The sequence below is a fragment of the Limulus polyphemus genome, unplaced genomic scaffold (assembly GCF_000517525.1).
Source record: "Limulus polyphemus unplaced genomic scaffold, Limulus_polyphemus-2.1.2 Scaffold1818, whole genome shotgun sequence".
Lineage (NCBI taxonomy): Eukaryota > Metazoa > Arthropoda > Merostomata > Xiphosura > Limulidae > Limulus > Limulus polyphemus.
Window position 1 is genome coordinate 23,775 of NW_013667428.1, and position 21,728 is coordinate 45,502.

Consider the following 21,728-nt stretch of genomic DNA (forward strand, 5'->3'; position numbering starts at 1 on the left):
AACCTTATCAGATTTCGCATGAGGAGGATGTGAAGCGAAACAATTTTTTTTAGGTTTTATATGTACATTTTGAAATAACCAAAAATCATAAACTACTATATCAGTACCATAGAATTCCACTATAATTTATCAAGCTTAGTAACTAAGCTGTATTTGGGTCTAAAAAAATATAAACTTTAGAGCTCACTAAAGTTTTACCGTACCACTTGAAATCTAACATGAAAAGAAAGAGTTTGCTGCCAAGATACTTCAAAGAGGCTGAGAAATCCACTAGGGGAACTTTCTAAGCTTTTGATTGGTTATTCACACATCACAGACAGAAGTAAGTGTATGTAAGCAAGTGTTTCCAAAAATGAAAAGAGGGGGCAGGGCCACTGTGTTTGATTCAGTAAATGTAGCAATATGTCAGCAAATAGAAAAGATAGGAGGTTCTTATTTTATATTTTAGCTTGTCAATATCGGTAATTTGAGTTCCTAATTCGTAACTATGGACTTTGGACACACAAAAATCTATATTTAGGTGTTTTTTTTGTAATATTTACTTTTAAATTAAGAAATTAACAAATGTTTAATACTAAAATTTGAATTATAATCTACAATTTGATACTAAACTGACTGATATAAATTCATAAAATAGTAATTCAATAAAATCTTGAATGTGAGTTAACAAACATGATGACATGGCCTTTGACCCGTGACCCATGTTGATAGGGTTAAAACATGTTTAACTTTCTCGCTACAGGATCAGTTGATTCAGCCAAGTTTCTGACCCCAAATTGAACTTTATGGTTTCCATACATAACTTCTAATATGTATATAACTATAATTCCTGTTTTTCAAGTGTATTCATTATTTATTATTATAAAAGTAACTAAAATGTAAAAATTTGAATATTTTTAGATTGGATAAGGTTAAATTAGGTAACATATGGAATAATAATAAAATATTTTCATGAGGTATACTTGCAAGTAGCTTGTGTGTTATGTAATTCGATAGGGTAATGTAAGCTACAAGTTCACCAAGTGATTTACAGATTTTCAGTATGTTACAAGATGCTTATTGTAAGTTACAAAGGTGATAGTTTGGTTTTCCATTACTTTTTTCTTGAGTATGTCAAATTATTCATTATGTTTTAGTTTCAAGTTTGTTATTTTCCTAGTGCTTTTTCTGTTACATAGTTTCCCTGAAGTGCAGTGCAAGAACATCTTTTATTTAGTATGGCTGTTCTTGCAACATTTTCATGCTATAACAACAAGTATTATAATAAGAATATCTGTTATTGAAGTTTTACACTCATTGTTTGTATTTTACATTATGCAATCATGTATGTTATATAATAAGAGCTCTAGATGTGTTGTAAATCATTGTCACACTGAACTCACAGTTACCTGCAATATTTAGATATTCAAAGACCCTAGTATGTGGAAGAACAGGTGTAATGAAAGACATAATATGTAGTGTTGAAGTCAAGATAAAAAATAAGACATTTCATTTTCTGAAGAAAAGAAATTGAAGAGTAGAAGTGGTAGGACTTTTGCAAATGAGAAGTTAGAATATAGATGTACATAATACATATTTCATGTTTTTTATAAGTTAATAACTTGTAATAAAATATTAACTACTACCTAATATAGGTTATACTATGCTGTTATGCATTATACCTGTGACCATTGACTTGAAGGCCTTTTTCCATGCATGCTTATATGGCAAACACACTATGGAGGTTGAGTACATTATAAAAAATGATTTTGGAGCCTCATCATGTTATTAACACTTTGACTGCTGCATACTCTTTAAACTATTCTCTGTGCATGTTACAAGAATTTACTGAGTTACATTCAAAACTTAATTAACCCTCTTTCCATGGCCATCTTTTTTTGCACATGTCACAAGGTTTTAGTAAGTTACATTCAAAATTTAATTACACTTCTTTCTTTTCAAGATATACCAATAAATATAGCATAAAAATGTAGTTAATATTCCATATTTTAATAGTATATAAGACTTAAGTTCTTAATTTTATAAGGCAAAAAAATCCTAAATTTCCCCCTATTATGAGAATTGTGACATTTTCTCCGTGCATCCCCTCTTCTCTAATTTATTTACCACCTCAATCTTCAGCCTTTAGCCTTCAATCTTATTTCTTTACAGAACCATAAACTAGAAAATCAGACACACTTGCCATACCTACCTGTCACATCCTCTCTTTCAGAAATTGCCAATGGTTCTCTCTCATGTTCAATACTATATTACTTATAACAGTTAGAAGGTTTTCGTCAGTCAAATTATTTATTTTATTAAGTTTTGTTTTATACAGAGAAATGTCAACTTTGCTTTCAGTTCAAGCTTTACTCCCACAAGAAATACATCGACTAGCTTAGATGAATTTGTAATGGCTCTTGTCGCATAGTTAGAAAATCAGAAAAATTGTGATGGTTATGAGACATTGTCTACTTTCTGCATGTTATTATTCCGTGTTCTTTGGTGCATTATTTAATTAAATAAAAAATTATTTAATGCAGTACTACCATTACTTTAAAAAAGTAGGGTTAAGTTTCATACACAGTAGACAGCAAAAAGAAAAAAAAGGAAGATCCAAGTAAGTACTTTATTTCTTCTTTTTCATGTGTATTCTTTATTTATTATCATAAAAGTAACTAAAATGTAAAAATAGGAAAATTTTTATGTTAGTTAAGGTTAGATTAGGTGAAATAAATAATAATAGTAATATAATAAATATTTTTCAACAGGTATGCTTGTGAGTAGCTCATGCATAATGTAATTCGATAGCGTAATGTGAGCTGCATGTTTGCCAAGTGATTTACAATTTATAATGGCGCAAATAGTAGTTAGACACAGTTCAAAGGGTAATAAAACAATAAAATTTAAGGATAAAGAGATGTATACTGTTACAAGTATAAAGATATTTAGGATAAACAAATGTAGTTACAATTTGAAGTCATTCTAGAAAGAGAAAAAAGGTAATTTAGATTTATTTAAATTTTTATTTTGCTGGTTATGAGGTTGGTCAATTATGAGTTAGGGTAGAGAAAATAACAGATAAAATATAAAGTTTTACTGAAAAAAAGGTTTGAAATTTATTTAGAATGTTGTAGAGATTATGCAAATGAAATTTGAGATGAATAAAAGTATTTTTAATCTTAATGTGGAAATCAGTTTGCACTAGGAATAGTAAAAAAAAAAAGACTATACATATTTATGGAGAAATCTTTATTAAAAGTACTTTATGAAAAAAATTATTTTTTGTGTACTAAAGGTCTGCCAAATTTTGTGAAGATACATATACTGTATTAAAAGTTATACTATGGAAACTGTAATGAGAACAAAATTATTAGGAGGTCAGTTGCTTCAGCTGACCTCATAGCAAGAAAACTAATCCACTTTACTTTCAATGTATTTTAATGAAGTTAGCATTATCATGTACTTTATAATTCAAACTTTTATATTATCTAAATTTTAATTCCTTTATTTGAAAAGGAACCTTTAAATGAAAATATTTAAACTTCAATTTTGTTGTCGTGTGATGCACAAGCAATCACACATCTAAACTTTTTGTCCCCATTACTTGAATAAAAGCTCATGTATAGTGTACATGTTTGTCTAGACTGGATTCTACTTGTATAGTTCTATTTACCCATTCTTAGTCCAGATTCCTTTGTGTCAATTCAGAGATCACAAAAATAAATTTTCTTACACCCTGAAAATAGCCACACCTCCCTTTTAATTTAGTTACGTTATTTCAAGCAGCATATACATATTTAATGGACATTTTTATAACCAATAGAAAGAGCTTATTTTAAACTTCCAATGGTTATTTTATAACTGGTGTGCAGCATTTGTTACCAAGTATTTCAAACAGCCAAAGCATTGTTTTCTGATTTCATTCTCTGATTATTTTGAGCTTTTAATTTCCATTCATAGTTTGGTTTTCCTACTTTTATTTACTTTATTTCCAGGAACAAAGATACAAAATTTTTAATATATTTCAGTTAGGATTTTTGATTTGAATAATATTAATTTGATTTCTTCTCTTAATCAAATTATGAAATTTTAAGAAATGATTTCTATGACAGTATTTTTCCCTATCAATTTTAGTCCATTGTTTGGGTTTTGATAATTAATCTTCAATTTCATCATTACACCCATGACAAAGGCCAATTTACCATGGGCATACTAGACCTACTTAAAGAGAATAAATGGTTTTGTGGATCATCTCGACTATGAATTCACATATCCACAATATCTTGGAGTAGAAATTCTAAACAGACATAATGAGGTACCCATGTGTCATAAAAATGTTGATCTCGTAATGAACTCTAGCTTTCTTGGCAGTTTGAAAGGAAGTTCAAAATGTATAGGGAGAAGAAAAAAAGAGAAACATTAAGAAATGAAAGATTGGACTAAAAAATCTAGCAAATCAAAGAGTTTTAAGCCAAGTGTTCCACAGATGAACAAAAGACCTTAGGTGGCCCACAACATTCAAGAAGGAAATGAAGAGAAGCTTCTGTGAAAAGATGAAGATTAGCAGGAGGAGGAAGAAAAGGGGAGCTTTTAACCATAATCTCTCCATGTAACTGCAACAGAAGGGACGTGAGAGTGGAAAGAAATATTTTTACAAGATAATGGATCTATGGTCAAACTTTAGTGAGAAGCCAGATCCCATTTGAGGTAACACATATGATCTTGACCCAAGGGAATAACTTTGTGAAGTGAAAATATCCTCCCTAAAGCATACAAGATAACTCTGGTAGTAGGTATAGAAGAAATAAGTTGAACAAATGAAAATCAAAGGCTTGAAGTGCCCAAGGAAACAGCAGAATAATCCCCTGAACTTTGTTGATTCAAAACCCAAGATGGATCAAATACTTTGGTGGTATTCACTGAAATTTGATTTTGTAAATGATCCACCCGAAAGACATAGCCAACTGAGTGTGCTGGAGTTTGAGTGAACAACAGAACAAGAAACCAATCATCTATATGAAACTAGAAGTTGATGTTGAGGGAATAGACTACATAACAGAAAATGTATGGAGCCAAAGCCAGGCCAAACAGAAGGGAACTGATAAATCACATTTCTATGATACAAATGTAGAGAATGGCAAGATGATGGATCAATTGAAATATAAAGATAATCATTCTGGATATTCACCTTTGTCATCCATTATCGAAGTCAAAGAAACTTCCACAAAATTCTCATATTTTATATTTTGAAATGAAGGATCTTCAAGAAATGACTGGGATGAGTTAGATACATCACAGGGCTCCAATCTCCTTATCTATTCATAACCACAAAAAGACAGGAGTAAATACAGCACAGCTCCTTTTTGTAATAGATCCAAAATTCATTGTCCAAGATTTGTAAGCAAACATGATTGGAAGGAAGTGAAAAAGCTATAGATTGAAAAGAAAGAGGAGGAAAATGATTATAGAAAGACCAAAATGAAGAATCTATCAAACCCAAGGTGTATGAAGCCAAGGGTCCCACAGATGAACATAAGATCCTAGAGGACCCACAACAGTCTGAACAGAGGGTGCATCCATAGCTGAAGAGAATAAGTCTGTGGTTTGAGAAGAACAACTTCCATATCTTCTATGGTTGCCAGCTTGAAAGGAAGCAGAAAAGATACAGGCTGAGAAGAAACTTGAAGAAAATGAAAAAATTAAAGACTGAACTGAAGTATATGATGAAACAAAAGACACTAGACAATCCTCAACAGTCTGGATGGAACTGAAGAGAGTCAATGTGAAGTTCAAGAAGAATCAGTCTGCTATCTACTAATTTCTATGCTTGGGCAGCTTTGCTACTTGAATGTAACAAAAGGAGCAAGTATAAGTGATGGACCTTAGAAGACTGAGAAGCAAGGAAAGGCAAGATGGGGATGACAACCAGAAAAATCTGAGAGGCTAGAAGCACACCTTTCCTGAATTTGGGTGAAATTCTTACAAAAACAGCATGATGTAAAAATGAAGCATTTCGAGGTCTGCTGCAAATTTGGAGGGGCAGGGGATGAATACCTTACAATACCACTATGGCTAGAGTGTCAAAGGAACATTGGAGCCATATGATTACAGATTCTAAATCAGTGAGAACTACAAATAGCAAAGGCTAAAAGGTATATCAAATAATCCTGATATAAAGAGTCAGATGAATGAGAGTAGCTAATAACCAACAACTGCACTGAATATATGTTTAAAAAAAATCAAAAGTAAACATAAAACATCAGAAAATTATGAAAGTGCATATATGGACATGAAAAAGGGAAATGAATATATGATATATATGTGCAAAAATACTTTTTACAGACTGGAACTCCAGCATGATTACTTGATGTTGGCAGGTCATCCAAGACTGCAGTAGATCTTTTTCTCTCTGATGCTATCTGTTGAATCACTTTTTCTCTTCTCTCCTTTTCCCACCTTTATGATCATTCCGATCCTGCCTGCCACCTATGCCCAGTCAGAGCTCTCCAATGGTATATGACATGTACTGCTTCTTTCCATGGTTCCTGAGTCCATTTGTTTCTTCCGTGAAATCTTCACCTCTCTCGTGACCATTTTCTTATTACCTTTCTGGGTTGAATTTGCCAGTTAATTCGTCTGGCGTTTTTCTTCCCTTTCTCCTGATGACTGTTGCCTTTTTCATGTTTTCTTCCCATCAGATCTGTCACCTTGCCATGTTCCTGGCTGCACATTTTCATCTTTCCTTGGAGGACATCGTCAGTGCTGTAACTGTTTATCTGTGGGTGGTAAGTAGTCCATTCATTTTCATGTTTTTTTGCAGGGACCTTTATCACATATTTGGATCCTGCTCTGTGGCAAGTGTTGCCTGATCATGTATACCTAGTCTTAAATTTGCATGCTCGATTACTGTGATGTTGAGGCTCTTCCCACTGTGGACCTGATGTACAACTCGAGATGCCGCCAAATGTTGGTTGATTGACTCCGTCAATGTGTCCTCTAGGCATCAAAATACAATATCATAACAAGTCACACACTGTTAAGATGGGGTGTTTCACAGGACTGCTCGTAGGTATCTCTCGCAGTCTGTTGCTTCATTAGTATGTTTGTCCTGGACCATACACTCATGTACAAACATAAGTAAAGCAGACAGGGATTACTTCCCACCTCTAACGATCCATGGCATGGAGGCTCTTCCTACCATGGACTTGATGTACAATTCCAGATGCAGTCAGGTGATTGACTCCATCAACGTAATTGCTCTGTTTTTCAAAATAGGGTATTGCAGTCACACATTTTACTGTCCCCAGTGCTGTGGTTCTCTGGACTCTCCAATGCATTTTTTCCCTTCTTCTAGTAGAGTATGGGAGTCCTTGCCACTTATCAGTTCCTAACTGCTGGGATGGTGAACCATAGAGGCCTGTCCTCCTGAGTGTGCACAATACCACTCAGTTGAGAGTAGGGCAGTGGCATTCTGCTAATGGAGGTGGTGTAACACCCTTTCCACTGCAGACCAGATACATAAATTCAGATGGTGCCAGGTATTGGATGTAGTACTCTGCCATATATTGCAGTTTGCCCCTCCATCTGAGGCACCCTCCTTCCTACAGTTTGCCAAATGTTGGTTCCTGGGAATTGGGTGTTGGTTGGAGCCGGACAATCCACATAAGTCCTCACATGTGTTTGGATACTACACCCTCCTCCGACCATGGACTGGATGATAAATTCCCATTGCCACCAGGTTTTGAACTGGAGATGCAACCCCAAATAATGGTCCCTCTTCGTACTGTCCAATGGATATTGGTTCCCAGTGAATCTGGTGTTAGTCGTAGCTGGGCAAGACGCATAAATTCCCATATGTGTAAAGTTGAATACTGTCTTCCTGCCATTGACTGGACGAAAAATTCCCAATGCCACCAGGTTTTTGACTGGAGAGGAACACCCACCTGGGCTCTCCACCTTCCTACCATTTGCTGATGTCAGTTCCCGGTAGATCTGATGTAGGTTGTGTTGTAGGTGCATGCATGTGGAGAAGTGTTCTGGGTACAGAAGCTCCTCTTCCCTCCCAATACACATTTTTGGGGTGAAAGGTATTGAACCCTCTTATTACTGTAGACCTGACGAACATTCCAGATGCCACCAGGTGTTGGTTGAGGTCAAATTCCCATTTATGGTCTGTTGCACCCCATGTACTCTACACCAGAGGGTCCCATTTTTTCTATAATTTTTCTGGGGGAGTCCCTCCATGTTTCCACCCTTTTTGGCAACACATTACTACAGGGTGAAGAGTATACCAAGCTCAGAAGTGATGCAGTCTCCCATGGATGTGTTGTTTTTAATTTTTTCTCACACCCATGGTTTTCCTTTTGGCACTTCCTAAAGGGGAATCATTTCTCTGGCCCTCCACAAGTTCAGAGTGGGATTCTAGCTTTTTGTGAGAAGAGATAAGATATTGTATCAGAAGTTAACATTTTCCCAAAATGAAAATGTATTTCCTATAGATACCTCTTCTCACATTTCCCACTTGTCCTCCCCACTTTTGATGTGGTTTCATGTGATCTGACCAATCTTGAAGTGATGAACAGCTGCAAGATTAGATAGGGTACTAATTACAATAGGAATAGTGTCACACTCCTGTTGGTGGAGGGTTGCTGCATAATCATTTGCATGTTAATATGCAGAGGTAAATGGGAGTATCAAGGCTAGTGGCAAGCAAAAATTTGCACTGATAGAGGGCAGTGTAAGTCAAGAAAGCTTTTTGTGAAAGGAGGTATTTATCAGAAATACATTTTCTGTTTAAGAAAAGTTGACTACCTGCTGAAGGTCTTTCTCTTTCAGTGTGGTGGTTTGGGAATTTTTCTGGTAGTTCATGGCTGGTGAGAGACAATGAAGTCATGTATCAGCAGGTACAGCTGCAACTGAGTATGACATGCTGAGGAACTTTTGTTTTTTCCAATTAGATTTTTTTTTCTTGACTTATTTACCCCATGCATAGGGTTAAGCATGGCTGTAGCTTTTCAACTCTTCAGTTAGGCATTATATATCTTTTTGGTTCTTTTAATCTGTGTTTTCATTGGATACGAGTCCAAATTTCATTGTTGTGCCAATTTTGCTTTTGGCACAACTCTGACAGACAAGTCATATACTTCCTGGTTTTTGAAAGTGTGGAAGTTTCCTTCTCTCATTCTTTTTTTTTTACTGCTGCTGGTTGAGATGTGCACCTGAGAAAGTTGGTGCTTTCTTTGGCTTGGAAGAGGAGGTATCTGGATTGCTGAACGTTAAGGCAAGCAGTGTGCTCCTCATCTGTACATCTTTGTGAGAGCCAGGGAAGATGTTGGGAACAAAACTACTTTTTCTTTGCAACAGTTCTACAGTTTTGTTGTCTAATGGGGCTATGAGGCAGATGACTGGGACTGGTAAAGGTCAGTCTGGACTCTGGAAGATCACTAGCTTTCATGTACTTGATGGTAAGTGGCATGCAGGTTAGATCTTCCAGTTCAACTGTGGATTGGATGTTCAAATCTTGACTATCTTCCATGATTGAAGAAAAGGTTGAAAAAGTGAAGTTAGCAAGAGGCAGGGTTTTAGAATAGTTGCACACAGTGTGTGCCAGTGGATTTGGTCAGGACTCAATTTTACTGTAGCACTGACAAGCACACTCCCATGTTAGCCATCCTCTACCTTAAATTTCAGTAAATCACCAGTGTGGTGATCATTAAATGTGTAAATTTTATTTTATTTCTCTCTGGATGTCATATTAGTGTATGTTAAGAAAAAGAAACAACAAAAAAAACGGTATCTTTGATGTCTGCATTACATTTCCTGAGATGTGTATTTCTTCATCTTTGTAGAGAAACTGTGAGACAGAAGTATATGACTGTATGTTCAATGGAGACTCAAATAAATCATCTTTGATTCAGTTACACTCCAGATGTCTAGAAGGTTTGGTGTCTGTATCCAGATATTTTGAGCATTCTATAACCTGGAGAAGAGGCTGATCAAGAACTCAGATTTTTGTATTGAATGGTGGTTGGTGAAACCTATCACATATTTAAGTTATTTTTGAACTATCTACATAAAGTACATTTTACTGCAGTAATCTTGGCAGACATCTATATGGTACTAAAAATAGAACTCTACCACTCATGTGTACCAATATTTGCTGGTAAAGAGCAGTTCTCCATGGAGACTAACATGCCTGGCTCTTGGGTACAAACCAGTTGGCACAAGAAAACAAAACAGTAATTGTGATTTTGTATCTAGTAGTCTACAATCAAATCAGTGCAGTATAAGGCTTTGTTGAATGGATTCAACACAGAATACAATTACTTTTCTATGAGGTAGAATATCTTTTCAAGTAAAGAGATGAAGTGCCATAAAACCAGTTTTTAGAATAAGAAATTGACTTATATTAAAAGTTTAATTCTCAACAACAAATGTTTGTTGTTTAAAACATGAAGTGTCCTTGCTGCCAGGTGCTCAATACTTGTTTGATTCTTGTTACATGTTCTCTAATACATGAAGTGACCTTTACTAATGTATTCCATGATTGTTTTTGTGTCTGACATGCTAATGAAATCACGTTTTCAAAATATTAACTGCTGTATTTGTTCAAATATAATGCACACTTTTTTTTTCCAAATACTTCCCAAAAAATTCACTGCACATTATATTCGTATACATACAATGTTTTTGGTATTTTACTAGAAGCTATCGCCGAAAATCATTAAAGCATCATTAAAGGTTTCAAAAAATGTTGCATATCCAATGCAATGGATAGAATGGATCATGGCATGCTGTGGGAATCAGAAGATAATTTTGTTTTATAGTTTTCTCAAATATTTGTCCTCTGGCACTCACCAGTGGCTTGAGTACTTATAATGCTAAATATTGGGAATAGATCCCTGAGGTAGGTACAGTGCAGATAGCACATTGCATAGTTGTGTGCTTAACAACAAACTCAAATATTTTTAGTAGGGATGCATGGGCATCCAGCCAGATATTTAGCCCTGACCTTGTATTGGGCTACCCGGTAATACTCGTCTCAGGCCGAGTGTCAAAGTTGGGCATCTAAGCCCTAATCTTTGTGGCAACTAATGCAGTACTGAAAGTTACAGTTAATAATTGGTTTAGTTATAAAAAAACGTTTCTGAGCAACAAAAACTGACCGCCTGCTGAAAGTCGGGGGGATTCAGAGAACAATAGGGGTTAATAACAGGCATGGCTTGAGAAGTGGATTTATGGGGAAGGTAGGGTTTTGAGGACCGTAGGGGTTAATAACAGGCATGGCTTAAGAAGTGGATTTATGGGGAAGGTAGTGTTTTGAGGACAGTAGGGGTTACTACAGGCATGGCTTGAGAAGTGGATTTATGGGGAAGATAGGGGTTTTGAGGACAGTAGGGGTTAATAACAGGCATGGCTTGAGAAGTGGATTTATGGGGAAGGTAGTGTTTTGAGGACAGTAGGGGTTAATAACAGGCATGGCTTGAGAAGTGGATTTATGGGGAAGATAGGGGTTTTGAGGACAGTAGGGGTTAATAACAGGCATGGCTTGAGAAGTGGATTTCTAGGGAAGGTAGGGGTTTTGAGAAAAATCAATAGGGGTTAGGATTTCAGAAGTTGGGGCTAGGCATTGAAAGTTGAAAGTAAAACTTGAATGTTCTGTTGGTGATTATTTGGTTAAATGTAATAAACATCAATTTTGTTTTTGTTTCTAATTTTTGTGTATGTTGATTTGTTTTGTGTGTTTTTTTTGGGGGGGCCAAGGGGAGAACCTGGTCCCGATTGACACTCAGTCCCGGTCAAAGCTTAGCGACCAGGTACCCGGACCCATTATTCAGACAAATTTTATGACATGTGCATCCCTAATTTTTAGTAGTATATCTTGAAAAAGTTCCAAAATATATAAAAAGGTATGTAAATCTCAAATGAGATGAGATCCAATAGTTTTATGTTTGGCTTTATGTTTTTACTTTTGTTACAGACTGGGAGAAACCCTCCAAATTTATAGAATTCCATGTTGTTCAGTCAGTGATTCAGTAGAACAGATAAACATTTATTGAATTTATTTAAGACTTAAGAAAAGTTTTTTTAGTTTATAAAGAATGATGGATGTTTTGATTTTCAAACACACTGTACTGTTGAATAAAAAGTTTTCATACGATGTTTTAATTAATAGATTTTTCTAGTTTTTTATAGACTATAACTTATATGGAATGAATTTCATCAATGTGAGTGCCTTGAAGTTTCGTAGACCGTCTAGAAAACAAGATGAAATATCTTCCTGGAAGTTAACATCTGATTCGAACTTTCAAGTCTGGGACATAAAGAATTTACCTGAGTGAGTTTTTTTGTTACTGAAGAAAACATTTTTTTTCTCATATCTGCTGTATATTTTTATTAATGGGGTAGTCGTAGAGGTGTTTTTGTGGTAGAAATATTTTTAAAGTTACTGTTTGAAGTCTTTTTTGTGAATCTTTTATTCAGTCATAAGAATAATTGAAACATCAATACCAGGATTCTTAAAAAACAAAGTACTTATTAAATTTTTTCCAAGTTGAACATAATTAAACTCACAATGAGAACCTGACTTGCCTAGACATTTATGAATGACATAATTGGGCACCAAACTTCTAACTCAACAATATAATCTTGACATAAGAAAAATCTAACTTTGGACATCATCACAAAACACTTATAAACTTTCTGATTAAGTATGACTCACTATTTATAAGCTGGAACTAAGTTTCAAGCAATATCCTATCTGATGCTCCACATTCTCGAACATCTGGCTTATGCAGTCTTCAGTTCTCTTTTTTTTTTTATGTACACAGTCTTTTTCTTACTACAAGATGTTATGGTTACAACTCGCCATGGGACAATTGTCGGCTATCGAAAAAAACATCAGATGATCTTGTTTGCATAGAATAATAGATTGATTTACGTACAGTCATAGCAACACTTATTTACACATGATAATTAATTCATTTACATGGCTATAGCTACCATGTAAAAACCCTTAACACTACCTACTGTCAGTCATTTTATGTCACTGTAAGAGTAATGTGACAATTAACTCTAGTGGGGTGTAGGTTGATATCATGCATAAACAAACTTAAGAGCCAGCTGAACTAAACTACAGAGGAAATGATACATAAAATATGACATAATAATAATTAATAAAACCAACACCTCACAATTTGACATTTACCATTATATTTCTTAAGTTTCCTAAGTGAAACAAAAAAGTACAAGCTTACAGATTAGTGGCAAGTGGAAAAGTTGAATTATACTGATTAATATCTAGTTACAGATCAGCAAACATTTTATTCTCGTGAATTCTTAACTTCACTAAATATGGTTAAATTGTCAGTTTTAGTAACATTTCATTTTTTCATGATGTGCTGAACATTACTGGATATACTCACATGTTTTTATTGAAGTGTATTCTTTCAGGTGGGTGGATTTTATTTTTTCGTATTTGTTTTTAGGAATGAGTCTTAAAATCACGATTTCTCACTCAGGAAACTGATTTAAATACACCTAGTTTAAATTTGGGAATAAAATTTGTCTAGAAGATGAACTAGCTTCTTAAAATAATGACTGTTGTCCTGAATATGGTAACATTATTACAAAGTTTTTCTTAGAAAAATCAAACTGTAAAATTGTAGGAGTGGTCAATTTGTTCAGCATTTCAAGCATGTTTTTGGTAACAGTGGAACTATTGTAAATTAATTAAGTTTCAAATAATTTTAAGTTATGCTTTTATGTAACAAAGTTAAATGGTTTACAAATGGCTACAATACATTGAACATTATTAACCAGAAATTTAATTAAATAAACTTTGAATACTGAAGAAACAAACTGCCAGAAAGAGTATATAACCCAGAAAAGAAAATGTCATTAAAAACAAGCATACTTACCTCTGAAAAACAAAAAACCTTTCCTTGTTCAGTTACTCTGATGTTGTTAAAAACATGTGGCTAAAGTTCTGAATGTCCATTCTACAATGCAGAGCATGCATCAACTTAACAAAAATTATCCAATCTCCCACCTTCCACATGACTTATTTCACTTTGGAGGTGATACTCACCCCTCACACAGAGAGGTATGTTTCCCGGGTGTTTTTTCCTTAGAAATGTGCATAACACTAGCCCTTAGGCAACTCTCACCTAAACTCACAAGATTCATCATGGTTTGCACTACTGCATAATGATTTTCCTTCTTTTTTCTTCAAACTATGAACTCTTGTTCATGTAACATCTACTAATACTTGTGTGAATGACTAATTTCTTCACAGAGGTTATGACATAAAAATGGCTTATGGAAGCACATTCCAAAAGGAAAGATGTGGTGGCCTTTCTGTTTAGGATAGTGGGTTCTCTTTTGCTGCCAGGTACTTCAGCTTTAGTTCCTTCATCGAGCATTATTTACCTGCATTTCTGCAACATTATGCTTATCTCTTCCTCTCTCCCTACATCTTCTTTCCTCAGTTTTTGTTATTTTGCATCCCCTTTTGAGATTCTCATGTTTGGGTTTACTGTTGTGGACTTTTGGCATAGATTTTGCCATCTGGTACCTAATTCTTCTGTCTTTCCCTGATCCATTTTACCACACTTGCCATTTCCTCTCTACACATCAACTCTGAGGCTCTACACTTTGCCCCAGTGCATTTTGTGGGTGTTTCTTGTTCCCTTCACTTCTCTACTGTGGCCATTCCCCTTCTACTTTCCTGCTCACTCACCTCCTTGTTCCTGGAGCATTTCGGTGGGGATACCATTTTTTCCTAGTTTGTTTGATTCATAGGCTGATGCTGACCATCATCTATCATCACTTTCGTCAGTAATTTCCACACTGTCCTCAATCCTACCCTCCATCACTGAACCACTTCTTTGTTCTACATTCCATGTCATTTGTACCCGGCATCATTCCCATTAATCTCATCGGTGCTTTTTCCATCTAGTCAGGTCCTGTGGGTGTCTGATTGTCATAGTTTGAGTGCCCGTAGTCACAATTTCAGTCCTCCTTTGGGGTTTCTGCTTTTCTCCTTGGGCTTTTTTTTACATTTCCCTCCTCCCCCTTCAGACTTCATCTTGTTTCGTTTTCATCTTCCATCTATGTCCCATGTCTCATCAAGGCTGTGTTCCTTCCCACTTCCAGCAACTCCTCACTTCCAATCAATATCTTATTCACTGTGGTGGTGTTTTGGCTCATTCTTGGCTGGGATTAGCCTCCTTACATCTGTCTGTGCTCACTGGGATTCTATTCATTCTGTGTGTGCAATTTCTTGTTTGCTAACCAGGGCTTCATAGGGTCTACTTCTCCCTTTAGGTCACACTCATATGCACCTCCTCGGTTGCCATTGCACAGTCAGAGGGGAACCTTACAGAATTCTTTGAACTCATTGTTTTTTCTGTCCCTTCCTCTATTTTGATCTTTGTATGGGTGGTAGGACTGTTTTCCTATCACCATCAGAATTCCAATACTTCCACCCAAACTAGACCTACACTTCTTCATATGTTTCCTCCTCTGGCTGGGGAGCATCCCTGACTGTCTATTTTCCATTCAGCACATGGTCCCAGGACATGTCCTCTCTCCATATTCATGCACTTGACCTTCTGGTTGATGGTTGTACATGGTCCTCTTCTTACCCCTCCTAGTGGTTCATTTTGCTAGGTTCCATTTCAGTTACTCCTTGGTTTTTCCTCAGTCAGCCACCATTGGGTGTCCCATTCCAGAACATTTTACATTCACACTGTGCCCCATCCTTCATAGGCATATTTTCATTGGGCCATGTACTAGATACTATGTACTGAGTTGTGGACTGCTTCTCTTGGCCAGATGGTGATTTACTTGCACAATGTCTCTTCTCCCCCTCTTTTGAGGACTTTACTCATTTTGCCTGATGTACCTTCTCACTTACATTCTTCCTCTCTTCTGGTCATCTGTTCACCATCCTTCAGCCCTAGCTGTCACTGTCTTCTACCAGGTATCGTTTTTTCTTGATTATAAGGCTCACCCAACTTGCCAGCCTTTCCCTTGGATCCTGGCCTTGACTAGTGACACAATTTGTCATTTTTCTTCATGGTACCATCTGGCTGGCTTACTCTTGGTTCTCTCTTCCATGTCACCTGACAACCCAACCCTCTTTCCTTGCCAATTTTACACCCTGTTGCTTCAACGTCTTCTGTTTCCTTCCTTCACAGGATTTTGTCCTTTCATCTCCATCAGGTCCATTGCTATTGAACCTGCCTTACCAATCTGTTAATCCTTCCCTGCCAAATGTCTTTCTACATGGTCCTTCTATCCATTTTGATGTTTGTCCATCTTTCACCAATTCCTAATATTAATTCTACAGTCAGAAATCTCCTTTCCCTTTTTCACTCTACATTCCATGAGATTCCTCTTCATCCTGTGACAAATTTCCTTCTGCATTTATTGGCACAGTCTGCCATATTCTCGGTTGGGTGTCTTTTCTTTTGTGGTTGTTGCTCACTGATGATCTGTATTTTGTCCCATCAGATTAATCTCCTCTCACATTATTTTGCTGCTTGTTTCCATCTGCCACTGGAGAAGATAATGTACCTCCATCACCCATTCTCTTTGCCATCTGTCTGTGTAGTCTCCCAGGGGTCACTGCCTGCCTCCATTCACCATCCTACAATCTATCCTGTCTTTGGATGGATATGTACATTCCCCTTTGTTTCTAGCATTTTTTTCAGGATCTCACCAGATGACTGGAACTGCCCCCTCCAGGTTACAATTATTTCCAAAAATTCTGCATCGAGCCAGGATAATGGAAAGCACTCATATCATCCACCTTGGCTCTGTTTATATACCTACTGTTGAGATGGGGTGTCCTCATGGTATATTCTGATATTTTTCTCCTGTCTGATCCAGACTGTATCTTTTCCATGGACTATCATGTAAAAATCTAGCACCAGGGGGTTCTCTGCCTGCTTCCCTTGTTCACTCTTGTTGGCTTTTCAAAATAGGTTTACATGGTTATCCATTGTACTCTCTCCGGTAAAAGACCTGTCTGACAGGCAACTGATGGAGTCTAGGAATTTTGCTGTTTCTCCCCCTTCTTTGAGTGAGCACGGAGACATTTACTACTAACCAATTCCTAGCTGCCTGGGTGGTGGACCATGTAGAACCCTCACTGACTGGGACAGAATAGGTGGGGCTGAACAAAAGGGGCCAATTCAGTGGGAAGTGGGGTGGGGTGACACTAGTGCAGGTCATCTCTCATATACTTATACTCTTAACATGCCAGTGTCCCCCATCCTACTACCACCCAGATGTTGGGTTCAAAGGTGGTCTGGTGTTGGTTGTGTCCTAGGTCTGCACACATGTGCTTGATCTGGGTTGTTGGAATGGAAGTTACTTTTTCCTTCTGCTTCCTGGACATGAGGTGAAAATAGTTGGGACCCTCCTTCTACCATAGTCTAAAAGACACATACTTGATGCTGCCTGGTTTTTTTACCCACCAACAAACTGCAATCATCTCCTGTTCAGTGAAGTTGAGATGTGCACTTGCTAACATATTGTACCTTCCTCCTGCAAGTGTCGAGAAAGACACCATGGCATGTATTCATTGCTCTCCCCCAGAAGCCAGTGTCAGTCCAATAGTTCTGACAGTAGAGTTGAGGTGAGCACTTGGTAAGATCTGAATGCACCCCAACCATGCTACACATATCGGCTCTCCAACCTTTTGTGTGGAAGTCCTTGGATGATCATGTTCTTATTCCATCCATACCCGACAAACATGGGGCTTGTTTGCCTCTTCCTCCCTTCCAATCTGGGTGAAGAGTGTACCCTAGAAGAGATGAGATGTGGTCTCCCACAAGTGTGTCCTTATGGAGCCCCTGCCATCAGGTGTCAAACTCTATGGATTTCCTTTGGCCGCTTTCATAAGGGAGCTCATCTAGGTAACTTTTGCTCCAGTCCCTCCACTTTATCAATGTGGGACTCTGGCTTTCTATGTGGAGATGTGTATATTACCTTAGAGGTTAACTTAGTATTCCTTGCCTCATCATAAAATGAAGATCATGAATGCAACAGCATAGAGGGAGCTAGTGTGCAGAGAGGCTGTGTCACCCACCTATTGGTGGAGAGCTTTTGCTGCACAATAATGTCATTATGCAGTGATGCAAATCACAAGGTGGGAGTTGCTTAAGGGCTAGTGGCATGCAAATCTCCAAGTAAGACACATGGAAAAGATAGCTTTCTGTGTGAGAAGGTATCTATCAGAAATACATTTCCAGGTAAGGAAAAATGTTAATTTCAGAAGGATGCATACAAACTGCTTTCCCACCATAGTTCAGATTTTCTTACTGACAGTAATGATGTTAACTTTGTTACAGTAAATTTAGAAGTCAACGTTAATTATGATGCAAATATTTCCATTAATAATGGAACTTATACAATTTCTTTGGAGTCTTATTTATGCAGTCTGCCTATAGCATACAGAATGATCTGTTGGCTGCATTGTCAGCCCTTATTGATCAACGTATTGGGGTTGTTAATGATACTTAATTTTCTGCTGATATTACTATTGGATTTTAAATATTATGTGGATGCTCAAGTTGTAGAATACCCACCATCACCAACTATAAAAGGTTTATTCCCTTTTTCTCTCTGTCAAGAACACTTTCACACTCCTTTTTTTGGTAACACTCAACAGTATACATTGTCATTTAGCAACAAAACTATCACCTGATTGTTCTTAGGCCAACTATGGTGTTTATGTTGAATGCTCAACATTCATGTTGATTTATTAGAAAGGTACATTTTTCTATTCTTTATTTTTTGATGACTCCAGTGATATAACAGCAAAATAGTTTAATTCAGAAGTTTTATGACGTTGAGTTGTAGCCAAAAGCAAAATAAAATTTACCAAGTAGTGTTTCAGCTAAGCCTTACGTTACATTTATGTATTATACATAATGCTTAAATTAGACTACAAATAGGCCTACTATTACTAATGTTATAGAGTCAGTGTTTAAGAATTTTAAGTGGGGAATAAATGTTAACTAATAAATATTCTTTTGGTATTTTGACATATATATTACCTGCTTGGCCGTAAAACATAAAGCAAAATAAACATTTATTACTACCAAATATCTTTTATCATTTTAATAGTCGAGGGAGCTGAAAACTTGTGTTGGAATGTCTACACTGTATTTTCTGATTCCTGACCTAGAATGAATGAAAAAGCTCAAGAGTGCTATTTAAGTCTCTTTCAGAGTGCACACATACTTTTATTCATGATAACATTTCATTTCTATGCATAGTTTTTACTAAAAATGTGGTGATTAAAGAATTACTTCGAGACTGATGAAATAAGTGAAGTGTAGGTGCATTTTGCAGGTACAGACAAATTCGTTTTAGTTAAATTCTATAATTTTCATTGATCATTCAACAATGGTTTCTTGTCATTTTTGATGGGCTGTTGTACTCTGTTGGCTTCATTATCAGCCCTTATTGATCAAAGTATTGGGTTTTTAATGATACCCAATTTTGTGCTGTTATAACTATTGGATTTTAAATATTATGTGGATGGTCAAATTGTAGAATACCCACCATTTCCTCATAATTTTGAACCATATCAATTTTTTTATGCCTGTTTGCCTTCAGTGCTTGCAGGGCAGGATTTATCAACTAGCCCTTATCCTGAATAAGCTTCTTCTGGTCTCATTTCTCTCTTCTCTCAGATTTGTTCTATTTTAAATCTTGAATCAATTTCTATTGCACTTGTGGGTGCTAGTGTTATATTAGATGATTCACCACTTGAATCTTTATTTCATCCACCTTCACTTGATATTTGTGTTTTTCTGATGCATTTAAAACCAAAAAAATATTAACCCTCTCATTATGGGGAGGTCAGAGTGTGCATGTTATCACCTTTTAGAAAGTAATATTCAAAATTTAATTCAACTAATGTATTATCAACTAGTGAAAGTACCCGGCATCACTTGTGTTATTAGGTTGATAGCATGTGTATTCTGAACCCATATTAGCACAAAAGTATAATCTACATTCTTTTGTTGTTAAGCAACATGACATAAAAGCTATTGTTGGAATGCATTACTACCAAAATGCACTGGCTTTTTTATATATTAGAAGTTCTTATATAAGGAACCACTTCTTTTCTAGGTTGCCTCATTGAAAAGATGTGCACGTGCATTGTTGATTTACCCTAATATTCTATGTTAATATCGATCAAAAGCAAGTTTGTATAACTAAAAAAGTATGATGATGTGGGTTGGATTACTTTAATTGGAACCAGAATGGACAGCAGTATTGCAACCACCACATTAGAGGGTTATTCAAATCGAAAACTCAGCTAACCCTTCATTGGTATACACACAGTAAATTATCAACACATTTGCTTGGCATCAAAATGTAGTTAATAAATCAAATTTTGATATTATATACATTTGAAGTTTTTAATTTTATATGGAAATATTTAAAGAAATCCTCAAATTTCCCTAGTATGAGAATCCTAATATTTGTTCTCTAGGTTTTCTCCCATCTCTAATTTATTTATCACCCCTTTCTGAAGTACAGAATTTAATGTAACTTACTCACTATAATATAAATATTACTAAGGCAAAGTCTCAATTTTATTTCTTTATGGCATCATAAACTAGAAAGTCAGACACACTTGCCATACCCACCTGTTCTCTTTGACTGTATTATTTATAACAAATAGAAAGACAAAATGTTAATCTATCAAATGATATATTATATATATTTTTAGTACAGAGTATTGTCTATTTCATCTTCAGTTTGAAAGTTTCTCTTGCAGTGTTTAGTTTGAGAAGCTTAAAAATTTATTTTAAAGCTCTTTTGCCATAGTTAGAAAGACAGTTAAATTATGATAATTATATGACATTGTTTGCTTTGTGTCATTTTTCTGTTATTTGCTTTATTTAAGTAAGTAAAAATTACTTTGTACTAGTACCATTAGTATAGAAAAGTAGGCTTAAACTTCATTGATAACTGAAAGCAAAAAAACAATAGGGCAAAGGTAAGCACTCTATTTCTTGTTTTTTAAGTATTCTAGCAACATATATATATACAGTTAAATTAGTATCATTATTGCAACAGTACTTCTTTAAAGACAGGATTTCTGGAATAATAGAGAAGAATTCTAATTGCAGATACTGAAATCTGTAAGTTCACTTGTTTTAGGTCTAACTTTAATTAAGCTTTTATTAAGTACTGTCTATATTCAATAAAGAGATAAGTTAACCCTGTAACTTATGTACATTTTTACAACTTTAGTTTAGTTAGGGCTAAACTTTACTGTTCTTTATACTTTCAGTAAATAACTTATAATGTTATTGTATGACCTAACCTTACACCTTTTTAAAAACTTTGATAAGCTTTTAATGCCCCTCAGTAGCACAGTGGTATGTCTGCAGACTTATTCCACTGGAAACCAGGTTTTGATACTCATCGTGGGCAGTGCATAGATAGCCTTTTGGGTTTAATTACAAACAACAACAACAACAATAAGCTTTTAACATGTTGTACAAAATGCCTACTAAAGTATATTTACATCTGCCTTTTGTTTACATCCATTGGAAAGAAGTGTGCATGCATGTACATTTAGACAGAAAGTTACACTTGTTTTTTCGGTACAGACAAAAACTGAGAATTAATATAATAGATTCTTTATTTATTGTTATAAAAGTAACTAAAATGTTAAAATTAGAAACTTATTATGTTAGATTAGATTA

At 35.7% G+C, this 21,728-nt stretch overlaps 1 protein-coding gene across 4 annotated transcripts in view; it reads left to right on the top strand.

Moving 5' to 3' along the window:
* The window catches only part of LOC106465050 (DNA polymerase zeta catalytic subunit-like), a 200,582-nt gene that overhangs the window by 19,450 nt on the left and 159,404 nt on the right, over window positions 1-21,728 (top strand). For all 4 annotated transcript variants that reach the window (XM_022392860.1, XM_022392861.1, XM_022392862.1 and 1 more), the window contains exon 6: window positions 12,168-12,319. In XM_022392860.1, the coding sequence (XP_022248568.1) occupies window positions 12,168-12,319 (152 nt within the window). The remainder of the gene's footprint in view (window positions 1-12,167; window positions 12,320-21,728) is intronic.